The sequence below is a fragment of the Rissa tridactyla genome, chromosome 19 (assembly GCF_028500815.1).
Source record: "Rissa tridactyla isolate bRisTri1 chromosome 19, bRisTri1.patW.cur.20221130, whole genome shotgun sequence".
In the NCBI taxonomy this organism is placed as follows: Eukaryota; Metazoa; Chordata; class Aves; order Charadriiformes; family Laridae; genus Rissa; species Rissa tridactyla.
This window is the reverse complement of record NC_071484.1, coordinates 5,737,067-5,748,792: the sequence shown is the minus strand read 5'-3', so window position 1 is coordinate 5,748,792 and position 11,726 is coordinate 5,737,067. Positions and strand designations below refer to the sequence as shown.

The 11,726-nt window shown below is 69.2% G+C and overlaps 1 protein-coding gene and 1 long non-coding RNA gene across 2 annotated transcripts; one reads left to right on the top strand and one right to left on the bottom strand.

The window, feature by feature from the left end:
* Positions 1 to 209: 209 nt before the first annotated feature.
* KCNH4 (potassium voltage-gated channel subfamily H member 4) lies at positions 210 to 8,310 on the bottom strand. The gene is made up of 15 exons (XM_054224092.1): positions 8,166 to 8,310; positions 7,904 to 8,035; positions 7,574 to 7,701; positions 6,360 to 6,603; positions 5,964 to 6,121; positions 4,679 to 4,886; positions 4,318 to 4,512; positions 3,841 to 4,040; positions 2,915 to 3,164; positions 2,609 to 2,823; positions 1,512 to 1,559; positions 1,062 to 1,429; positions 842 to 948; positions 690 to 766; positions 210 to 602 (listed from the first exon to the last, which is right to left on the bottom strand). Exons 1-15 carry the CDS (start codon positions 8,293 to 8,295, stop codon positions 210 to 212), a joined length of 2,853 nt encoding a protein of 950 aa, XP_054080067.1. The 5' UTR covers positions 8,296 to 8,310.
* On the top strand, positions 4,145 to 11,181 carry LOC128919118 (uncharacterized). The gene is made up of 4 exons (XR_008469829.1): positions 4,145 to 4,785; positions 5,948 to 6,092; positions 6,334 to 7,794; positions 7,923 to 11,181. It is a non-coding gene; the product is annotated as an uncharacterized LOC128919118 (long non-coding RNA).
* Positions 11,182 to 11,726: the final 545 nt, after the last annotated feature.

Sequence of the window (11,726 nt, the reverse complement as noted above, 5' to 3'; positions counted from 1 at the left end):
CGGGGCGAGGGTCCCACCGGGGCGACGATCCCCGCCCCCGGGGCGAGGGTCCCACATTGGCGAGGGTCCACCCCCTCGGGGCGACGATCCCCCCTGGGTCGAGGGTCCTCCCCTAGGGGCGACGACCCCCACCGGGGCAAGGGTGTCCCCCCCGCCTTTGGGGCGACGATCCCCCCCCTCCCGGGGCGACGTCACCCGGTGCGGCGGGGTCAGTGGGAGCTGGCGGAGCCGGAGCGGGGCTGGGGGTGGGCGCGGGGGCGGCCGCCGGCCGAACAGCCGGGGAAGGAACGGGCGGAGCGGGGCGGCAGCGAGCGGGGGGGCGAGCCCGAGACCGGGCGGGGGTCGGGGCCGGGGGTGTCCCCCCGCGGCGGGCAGAGCCCCCAGGGGCCGGCGGCGGCGTGGGCCGAGCGGCTGCGGAGCGGGCAGCGCTGGGGCGGGGGGCTGGCGGGGGGGGGGCTGCGGGAGCGGGGGGGAGCAGGCGGTGGCGAGGGGGGCGGCGGGGGCCGGGGGGGCGGCGAGGCGCCCAGGCGGCCCTGGAGCAGCTCCATCATGCGGTGTAGCTCCCGGCCGAGGTGGGAAACCTCCTGGTTGAGGTGGGTGATCTGGAATCAGGGGGGGACACAGCAGTGAGCCCCGGCGGACACCCCCGGCCCAGCGCCCCCCCGCCTCGGCCCCAGCCCCCGCCGCACCTCCTGGTTGAGCCTCCTGATGTTCTGCTTTATCTCCTCCGCCTCCGTGGCCAGGGCTGGGGCCCCCGCCTCGGTCCCTGCCGGGGAGGACACGGCTGGTGGCAGAGGGCTCCCCGAGCCCCCCAGCCCCGCAGCCCCCACCCCGGGGGTACCTGCCGTGGGGGAGCCCCTCGCCGCGCTCTGCAGCGGGGCATCCACATTGAAGGAGAAGGTTTGTGGCTCCGACATCCCCCTGTTGTCTTCAATCCCGTCCACAACTCTAGGGCAGGGAGGGGGTGAGGGTTGGCCATCGTCACCCCCTCATCCCTCTGCCACCATCCTCAGTGGCCTCCCATGGCAGCAGGACGAGCCACTGGCACGTCCCAGCCTTACCTGGGGCTGAGGTCCGGGGGGCCGTAGGTGTGCAGGGAGGGGATGAGGAGCTTGGCCGGCCTCCTGCCCGCATCACCCTCCTGCTCCGGGAGCCGGGCGTCCCTCCGGCACTGCGGCGAGGGGCTGCGGCCCCGGTTGCAGCGGGCCGGGGAGCGGCAGTTGCGCCGCAGGGCTGAGATCTGGCACAGCTCATCACCCAGGAGGCTGCTCAGGGAGCCGCGACGCGCCGGGCTGCTCAGCTGGGGCAGCAGCAACTTGCGGCGGGTGACGGCGGGGGGCGAGGGCTGGAAGACCTCGTCGGGCTCCTCCTCGTCCTCCAGGATGGAGGGAAGGGGCTTCTCCGGGGCAGCGCCGCTCTCCAGACAAGACTGCGGGGAAGAGGTCAGGGCTGATGCCTGTGGAGGTGCTAAGGCATGGCCCCCCCTGCCCCATCCCCCCCCCTGCACAAACCTGGGGTGCCTGCGACAGCCGCGGGGACCGGGGGTAGCGGCAGAGCCCCTGCGGGGAGAGTGGATGGCACCGGTTCGGTGGCCTGTGGGACCCCACATGGCTCTGCAGGGACCAGCCATGTGCAGATACAGCCCCGAGCACACGCCCACCCCCTCCCCACCCTGGCATGCAGCCCTCCCAGCCTCTCAGAGCCCCCCTGGATGGCAAAACCTCCCCCTGCACCGTGCATCAGCCCCATCCCGGTCAGCCCCAGCAGCAGGCCCTGCAGACCCTTGCCTGCTCTGCCTCCTCTGCTGCTCTCATGACACTGATGAGCTGCCCGGCCTCGGCCTGTGGGTTCAGAGCCAGAACCACGGCTGAGCCCAATTCCCAGCCCCAGCTCAGCCATCAAAACATCAGCTCCCCCGGGCATGTGCCGCCAGCCAGGGGAGGGGGCACAGGACCCGACAAGCTCCGTTCGCACCCACCCTTCGTTTATTTATACCCCTCCTGGGCGATGGACATGTCGGGTTTTGGTAGGACTATCTGGGATCTAGAGAGCTACCTCCTGCCCCACCTCTGCAGGGACTGAGGGTGGTGGGTACCGGGGGTGGGGATGCTCTGGAGGAGCCCCCAGCCGCTCGGTGCCACCGCAGAGCAGACCCGGCAGCAGAGACGGGGGAGGAAAAAGTGCTGCAGAGCTATTTCTGCAGCAGAACATCCCCCCAGCTGCTGGAGTTGGCAGCGTGACTAAACCCGGCAGCCCCAGGCGCTGCCTCCTGCGCACTGGGGGGGCTATGCCCTCGCTGCCTGTCCCGCCGTGCCCCCCAGTCGCCTTCACTCCCCATTTCCAAACCCTCCATCTGCCTCAGACCCTGCATTGCAAACGCTCTTGCTTCCAATTCCCCAGGTTGCACGGAGCGAAGAGGAGCTGGGCACGGGACGTACCTGGATGGCCGGGGTGGCCCAGCCGCAGCCCCCACCCCGGCCACAGAGCCTGGGGACCGCGAGCAGGGAGTGGACAAACCCTTTCCATGACCCTGGGGAGTCCCAGCCCTGCTCCGGTTTCTGGGGTCGCGAGGACGGGAAGGGGCCTGCGAGGGAGGACACGCACCCACCTCCATCTCGCTGCCCTCCCGCAGGTTGAAGGTCAGGTCCTGGTGGATGTCGGCCGTGAACTTGCTGGCGTACTCGGGGTAGAGCTGCAGCACCTCGCAGAGCCCCCGCAGCCCGATGTACTGCAGGTCGCAGTAGGTCAACGCCTTCACGTCCGCGTTGGTCTTGATGACCTGGTCCGTGCTGCACAGGTCGGCTCCGATCAAATCCCCTTTGCCTGCAGGAGGGGACGGGGGTGGGCGAGCGGCGTGAGCCCCGGCCCGGGCAGCAGAAGGGGTTGGGGGGGAGCCCTCGCCACCTGCCCTCACCCAGGATGGCCAGGACCACGTTGTCCCTCAGCACCTCGAGGGAGCCGGAGCAGACGAAGTAGTTGGCCTGCAGCGCGTCGCCCTGGCGCAGCAGGTACTCCCCCGGGGCGCAGAAGGAGGTCTTGATGTGGAGCGAGAGGGAGCGCAGGCAGCCCCGGCTGGCCGTCTCGAAGACGGGCAGCTGCAGGATGTCCTTGTTGAGGTGCATGGCCACGTCCGCACGCAGCTCGTCGGGGAAGTCATGCAGCAGCTGGGGAGAGCGGGGCTGGGGCGCGGGTGGCCGAGGAGCGGCCTCCCCCCACAGCCCAGGGGACACATCCCCCTCCGGAGCGGAGTGTCTCACCCCCCAGCTGCCCCGGCTGCCTCGGCAGAGCCCAGCAATCCCGGCTGGCAGAGGCAGGCCAGCTCTGGCCGTGCTGATGGGCTGCCTCTGCTCCATGTGCCTGTCCCGCTCCCCGTGTCGGCAGGAATCAAGAGGTAACGGGCGCAAACTTGCCCCTGGGAAGTTCCATCTCAACAGGAGGAGGAACTTCTTTGCTGTGAGGGTGGCAGAGCCCTGGCACAGGCTGCCCAGAGAGGTGGGGGAGTCTCCGTCTCTGGAGACATTCCAACCCCGCCTGGCCGCGTTCCTGTGCCACCTGCTCTGGGTGACCCTGCTCTGGCCGGGGGTTGGAGGGGGTGATCTCCAGAGGGCCCTTCCAGCCCCGGCAGACTGGGATTCTGGGATTCTGGGATTCTGTGATCTGGCACAGGTCCCTCCAGCAACAGCGCACGGACACGCGCACATCTGCGCACACTTGCGCACACGCACGTACACACACTCGCACTCTCGTAGCCGGCCGTGCCAGCCCCATCACCCCCACGCTGGGCGCAGGACCCGGAGGGGGCCAGAGGGGACCTGGCCCAGCCCGTCCAACACCTCCTACCTCGTTGGCGTCGATGCCGTTGTTCACCGACCAGGTGGTCTGGAAGTACTCCAGCATCCTCTGCTTGAGCTGCTGGGGCAGGCGGTGGACGCGGATGAAGTCCTTGAGGTCCTTCATGCGGGTGTGGTAGAGCGAGCGGCGGGAATACATGCGCTGGATGATGGCCGTGACATTGCCGAAGACGACGGCGTGCATCAGCGCTGGGGGGGGTGGGAGGGCCAGCGTCAGGCCCGCCGAGGGGATGGCTGGGTGGGGGCTGCGGCGTACGGGAGTCTGGGCTCTGCCCCCGCCAGTAACACGAGGCTGAGGGGTGCAGCACCGGGGGGGGGCTTCTCCCCTAACCCCAGCCCCAGGGCTGTCCCACAAGGCACACGCGTTCATCACCTCCCCCCCGTGCCCTGCGGCACCTGCTGCACTCTCTGCTCCGGCAGCCGGAGACGAAGCCCCCCCCAAGCCCTGCTGCGCTCCCCGCCTCACCCCCGATGAGCATGGTGCAGATGGAGAAGATCTTCTCGGCGTCGGTGTTGGCGCAGACGTTGCCGAAGCCCACGCTGGTCAGGCTGCTGAGGGTGAAGTAGAGGGAGGCGATGTAGGCGCTGCGGATGGAGGGGCCCCCCGCCGAGTTGTTGATGTAGGGAGCCTCCAGCCTCTTGCCCAGCTCATGCAGCCAGCCTGCCAAGCACAGCCGGGGGGTTAGCGCTCGCCGGGGGGCTCGGCACAGCTCCCGTCCCTGCCCCGGCCACCCTGTGCCCCCCGGGATTGCCCTCTGCCCGCTCCCTCCTGCCGGCAGCACGGAGGGAGCCAGGCATCCTGAGCATCCCCGGCAGCCCCCGCTCACCGATCTCCCAGGTCCGGGGGTCGTTGCTCTCCATCTCCTTGCGGCCGATGACGTACCAGATGCACGCCATCCAGTGGGCCAGCAGCGCGAACATGGACATGAGCAGGGTGAGCACCATGGCGCTGTACTGCGAGTACCGGTCCAGCTTCTGCAGCAGCCGCAGCAGCCGCAGCAGCCGCACCGTCTTCAGCAGGTGAACCAGCGAGGTCTGGGGAGCGGGGCAGGTGGGTGAACCGGGCGGAGCTGCAGGCAGGGACCCCCCCAGACCTCCCCCAGGGGGCAGGGACCCTTCACCACCCCCCACAGCCGCCAGGAGGGCCGTGGGCTACGGGACGAGCTCGTCCCCGAGCAGCCTTCCATCACCGTGCCTTCCACCACCGTGCCCAGCGCCCAGCGGGCAGCCAGGGTCACAGCCTGTCAGGGCGCTGAATCCCCCTGGGAGATTTGGGGTGCTGCAGCGGGGCAGGGAGGTGACCGGTGGGAGTGGGAGCCGGCAGCAATGGCTTTGCCAGGCTGCCCATCCTGCCAGCCACGGCTCCGTGCTGCCGGCTTGCCCGGCCCCGGCAGCGGTGGCCCCTGCCTCGGCCGTGGTTGTTTTCCTGCCGGCAGCACCGCCGGGGCGCCAGCGGAGCCGGGTTTGGCTCAGGGGGGCAGTTCCAGCCCCAAGTGCCCTTTGTCGTCCCCGCACGCTGCTCTGCCTCCAATAAGCGTAATTACAGCCTCTGCGCTCGCCTCCCTCCTCCCCTGCCCGCCCCAATTAGCCGAGGGGCTGGTGCCAGCTCTGCACTGGCACAGCCCATCGCCCCCGCTGCGCTTGGGGCCCCTCGAGAGCCCGGGGAGGCTCAGGCAGGACCTGCCTTCGTCACCGGCGTGTGCCCTGTGTGTCTGCACCCCTGGGACCCCCCCTGCCAGAGCGGGCACCGTGCGAGTGCCGCTGGCTGCGGTGGGGTGTGCGTGCACAAGGTATCTGCGTGCCAAATTGGAGCTGCTCGGAGCTGCTCTGTACCCTGGGCAGAGCACAGGCGTGCTGGGCGCTGGGTGCTGGGTGAAGGGCATGGGGCAGGCACCTTCCTGCAGCTCCTGGAGCGGTGGCTTGGCACTTACTGTCGTTTGTGGCAGCCTCTGGTTAAATTAAGAGGCATGGGAAGCTTCCCGCTACAGCTGCCATCGCTGCCTCCCCCCGCTGCCCGCGCCGCTCCCAGACGGGCACGCGAGGAGCGTATCCCTGTGACAGGGGCCACCTCCCCCCCTGCTGTCCCCCTCCCACAGCGTCGGTGGCACTCACCACGGTCACGTTGAAGACGTAGAGCAGATCGAAGGGCAGAGCGGCGATCAGGTCCACGAAGAACCAGGTGGCCACGTAATGGATGCAGATGGAGCGGGGGTCATACACCACCTGGCCCGACTGGCTCACGTACGTCGTCCGGAAATTCAGGATGATGTCTGCCCCGGGAGAGCAGGACCAGCCCTCACCGCCCCCGCTGTGGCCGGGGGAGCTGGGCCGGGGTCTGTGGCCAACCTGGGTCCCAATCCCGGGGTGCTCGGCACCAGCAGCAGGGGCAAAGTGATGCCAGCTCCCCTCGCCATCACCCCCCCAGGTCCGCTCCTCCGGCCACATCCCTGCCCCGCTCAGCCACGTCCCCCATCCCATGCAGATGCTCAGACATGGGCACGGACCTACCGAGGATGAAGAGCATCTCCACGGCGATGTCGCTGACGATGGTGCTGCGGGCGGCCGAGAGGCTGTCCTCCGTGCCCGTGAAGCAGACGTTGTAGGGGACGGTGACGGCCACGTAGAAGGTGGCCAGCAGGATCAGCCAGTCCCAGAGGGCCTTGAAGATGCTGTAGTGGAGCAGGATGAAGCGGGACTTCTGCACTGAGGCCACTTTGTACTCAGGGATGGACGGCTTGTTCTCAAACACGTTCTGGGGGAGCAAGCAGCGGGGTGGCACACGGGTGGCACAGGGGCCATCCCGCATGAGGGGGGAAGGCCACCGCAGCCCCCCCCTCCTCCTGCGTCCTGCCCGCCTGGGGTGATGGACACACATTTCCAACGGGGCACGTGGGCTGCGCCGAGGTCACCCTCAGAGATGGGCACAGAATGCCCGATTACGGCACATAAATTAACGCTATGCTAATGCTATTAACAGTAATCCACTGGCACTGCCAGCTGCTGCCCAGAACCGTCCCAGGTGCCAATTCGTGCCCTGGGGCAGAGCCATCCTCACCCTCTGCAGGGACACAGCGCTGCTCGGGGACAGCGAGAGCCCAGCCTGGGCAAGGGGAGAGCCGGGTCCATCCCACCCAAGCCCCCGTGATTGAAGACTGACGTACTGAAACTCTTTGCCTGCTTGCCAGCTCTGGGCCCCCGGACGCTCTCAGCCGGTGACAGACCCCTGCCCTGGCCCTACATCTGCAGGCGGTGCGGTGCCATGGGGCACCACAGCCACGCGAATGGGCTGGCACAGAGATGGCTCCGGTGCCCGCTGCTGCTGCAAGCCCCGCTGCTGCTGCAAGCCCCGCTGCTCGCACCCGCAGCCTGGTAACGGCGCTCCCCGGGGCCGGCTTTTCCTGACAGCCAGCGTGTGAGGAGAGAGACAGCCCCGTGAGAGCTGCCAGATCTGGTCTCCCCACGGCAAGCTCTGGGCACCTGCTGGTCTCTCTCCTGCTGCCAACAAACTACATTTTGCAGCCAGGGCTACGACGCGACTGCCGGGGATGGAGGGCATTTCGGTGTCTGGGGAGGCCGGCGAGATGCGTGCGTGGGAAGAGCATCCCAGCGAGACCGGGCTGTGCTGAGGGGCTGGTCCCGGGAGAGCCGCAGCGCTGCCAGCCTGCCTACGGCCCCGGCCTGGGAGGCACCGGGAGAAGCTGAGGGTTCCCCCAGGTCCTTACACGGTTGATTTTCATCTCGCCGCGGTCCCTCCGGGCAAACTGGCTGCTGAGCCGGTGCAGCACTGTCCGGCCCTGCCTCTGTGCTGCCCGCAGGTGTGAGCTCCCCGACTTCTTGCTCCTCTGCTTCTCTGCAGCGGATAAGACACGCTGGGTTAGTGGGAGGCTGTGGCGCTGCTGGTGCGACAGAGCAGGGGCTGCTTCGCGGACCCCTCCTTGCACAGGTGGATAAAGGCAGGCAGGACCCAGCAGGGAACCGGGAACCCCTTTGCCACATGCCCCCGGCACACACCGCTCCCTGAAACCTGTCCCCATCCCTCAGCCATGGCTCACCCTCCTTTTTGTCACCCAGGTGGCTCCTGCCCCGGCTCTCTGTGATGTCCTTGAAGGAGAAGAGGAACAGCACGACCTCCCCCTTCTCGTTCTTGATGGGCATGATGTCCAGCAGGCACCAGAAGGCAGCTCCTGCGAGGAGGAGAGGGGTGGTGAAGGCCGGGCAGCCTCCCCGCCACTCGGCGGCTTCACCCCAGGGCCGGCACAGGGCCGAGCCCCAGGCGGAGCAGGGGGCAGGGACCCAGCCCCATGCACCACTCACCCCCCTTCTTGTAGAAGCAGACCTCGGTCTGGTACTCCTGCCTGCCGTCCAGCACCTTCTCGATGCGCTGCAGGACGGGCTCGCTGGTCTCGGCCCCGTAGAGGAAGCGGCAGCTGCAGTTCTTCTGCATGACCTCGGTGCGGGCGAAGCCGGTGAGGTCGCAGAAGCCGTCGGAGCAGTAGACGATGGGGAAGCCGCGGCGGACCTGCGCGTTGGCCAGGATGAAGTTGCTGTCTGAAAGGAGACGCAGCCGCCCCTGAGGGCTCGGGGCCACCCTGGGGGGCTCAAAGGGGAGCCCAGCCCTGCGGCCCCCATGGGTCCCTCTGGGAAGCGGAGCCAGGTCTCCATCCATCTGCCCCCAGCTGCTCCCAGAGCCTGCTCATCCCCTGCCCTGCCGCCCCCAAGGGCCCGCCCTGGGCAGGATCCCAGCCCCACACACCAGAAGGGGAAGGAGCCCAGATCCAGCTGCTGGCTCCCATCTAGGGAGCTGCGATCCTGAGCAAGGCCATTCACGCCTCCCCCTTGCCATCTGCTGCTCCCATCTCCCACCAAGGCTCAGGCGGCTTAGCCGGAGCAGCGGCAAACCCGGCTGGGCGCTGCCAGCCCAGAGGCGCCGGGCTGCGGTGCAGAGCAGGGTGTCCCCCAGCCCTGACACAGTCTTCAGCCCCTGGGGCCCCAGCCCAGCACCGCTGCACCCCCTCAGCCCCAGCACCGGGAGCAGGAGACATGCTGTGCCCCTCTGGCAGCGCAGGAGGGGACCCCGCAGCAGATCAGAGCTGTGCCAGGGCAGCACGGGCAGGGCAAGGGTAGGGGAGGTTGCGGGAAGGGAAGGATGGCAGCCCTGGCACCATGGGGGGGTGCAGCGGGGCTGCCACAGCACAGCTCAACCCGGGATTAGCTTGGAGAAGCAAAAATAGCTTGAAGCTGTGACTAAGGCCAGATTTTGGCTCTGGGGAGCCAGGATTACAGCGGTGTCCAGGATGTGTTATTAGAAAAGAAAAAAAGGGCTGTCATTTGGGAGCAGCTCTGCTGAGAAGGGTGAAGCAGCTCTGGGGGGGCTCGGCGGCCCCCTGCTGTGGTGGCCAGCTTGCCTGGACAGGCACTCTCAGGCCCAGTGGGCAGCGGCTGCCTGGGAGAGGCAGGGTTAACTCGCACGGCATATCACTGCGGCTAAAGCCCCTCTCCGTGGCAGATAAAGCCGATAAAAGACACATCAAACCCGCAAAGCCGGACACTGGTTAAAAGTGCCTGGGAGGCGGCTGGCGCAGCTGCAGGCAGGATGCTGTGGGGCTGTGGGGCAAACGCCGTGTCCCCGGGCTTTGCGTTGGGTCATTTCAGGCAGCTCCCGCGGGGACCTCCTTGGAGAGCCAGATCCAGCCCCAGGGAGCCCAGGGCCATCAGAGCTGGGGACACCGGTCCCTGCTGCCTCTGGGGACTTTCCCCCGGTTCCTCTGTGGGAACTCCTCTCAGCAGGGGCATGTGGACCCCAGTGCCATGCTTGGCCTCTGCTCCCGTGGAGGGACAGTGCTGGCATCACCAGTGTGAGCACCCGGGGCTCTGCCCTGGCACCACCAGGTGCAGCTCGGCCTGAGCTGGGGAGGGATGAGGGCACTGGCTGCCTCGTTACGCGTTGCCGTCTCAAAGGTAACATCCCAAATGCGAGCTCCTGTGGGCAAACGACACCCCGTGTCATCTGGGATGCTCTGCATCACACCAGGCCAGGAGCCAGCCCAGAGTCGCAGCCAACACACGTCCCCAGGGTGCTCCTGGTGCCCTGATGGTGATGTGGGAGGTGGCTGCAGGCTCCCAGTGCCGCCTCATGCCAGTCCCTCCCAGCAAGGTGAGACACCCAGCCCCGCAGGCAGCTGGCCTGGGAGGACTCTGCTCCAGGTGATTTGGGGGAACCTGGGGTCAGCTCCGAACACGACCTGTCCCCAGGTGGCTGCATGGAGCCAGCGGTGCCAGGAGCTGGCACGTGGCACTCCGGCATGATCCCCTCCCCAACATGCCAACGCCTTAATCCATCCTGACCCCAGCACACGGACAGGGAGGGGAGCCCAGCTCCTGGAGACACGCCAGAACCTCCAGCTATGGGAAGTGGACCCAAAACGGATGGTGCTGGGACAACACAGTCCCTGCTCCCCGCCCCTGCGAAAACACACCCCCCTGCCACTGGTATCCACCTGGCCGGGGATAACCCCAAGCGATCAGGCGTGTTGCTAACTGGGGGCTCGGGGTGGCCGCCCTGTGCAGCACCGGGACTTCCCTGGGGCCCCGCGATGTCCCTCGCAGCAACGCCGTGTGCCGTGGAGGTGACAGACACAGGCTGCGCCCCACGGCCGCCCCCCTTGCTCTGGGGGACCCCGTCTCGGGGGTGGGGGGACGTTCCTTGGGGCAGCAACTCGACGCCCGCGCATAACGACCCAGACGTCCCCCCCCGGGACCGGGGCAAAGCGGGGCCCGTGGGGGCTCCCGGGGCGGCCGGGGGGGGTGAGCCCGGCCGAGGGCCCCCCGGGGACCCCCTGCCCGGGGCTCGCGCGGCCCCTCCCGCCGCGCCCGGGATCTGTCCTTGGTGCTGAGCGCGGCCGCGCCGGCACCGACCGCGGGCACCGGCACCGGGCAGCGGCAGTGGGCACCGACCGCGGCGAACGCATCCCTGCCGCACAGCGGGGGCAGCCCGGGACACTAGGGACACGAGAGGTCGCGGAGCACAGAGCCCGGCCACGGCCACGGAGGGTCCGGGAGAACCGAGCCCGGCCACGGACACGGGGGGTCGGTCCCTGGGACGGCGCAGAGCGCGCGGACGGTCGCGTCCCACCGAACCGCTGGTGCTTCGGTGCCGGGACAAGCCCCGGGCCCTCCCGCCACTTCCCGGGGGGCAGCGCCTCCCCCTGCCCGCGCCCCGCCATGCCCGGCACGGACCCTCCCCGCTCCCCTCCGGCCCTACGTGTGCCATCGAAGCGGGTGGCGATGGTGTCCAGGAAGGTGTTCTGCGGCGCCAGCAGCCCCCTTCATCACCGGCATGGTCCTGCCGCGCCGCCCGCCGCGGGGCTGCGGCCGCGGGGCTGGGCTCCGCCGCCGCCCCGGGCCCCTCCGCAGGTGCGGCCCCGGCGCCGCGGGCTGATCCCGGCTCGGCTCGGCTCGGCCCGGCCCGGCCCGGCCCGCCCGGGGCTCCCGCCCCGCCCCCCGCCCCGCCCCGGGCCCTGCGCGCCGCCGGCACCGGGAGGGGCCTCTGCAGCGGCGGGCACCGGCACCCGCTTGGGGGCAGGTCGCTCTGTCCCGGGGACACCGGACCCTTCGGCCCCGGGAGGCACCGGCTGCACTGGGACCTGCTCGGTACCAGCCCGCTCAGCACTGGGAGGCACCGGCCCTCCCGGGCTCCATGGAGGCTGAGGAGGGGGCAGGACCCGGCGTCCCCGGGGGCTCCTGCTGTGGGACACCAGCCCCACCGCTGGGGGCTCTACCCTGGGGACAGCCAGCTCGGGGGCTGCAGGGCAAGGCAATGCCCTGCGGGACCCCCTGAGGGGCACCCAGGGGTGACAGGACCCAGACGGACCCCTC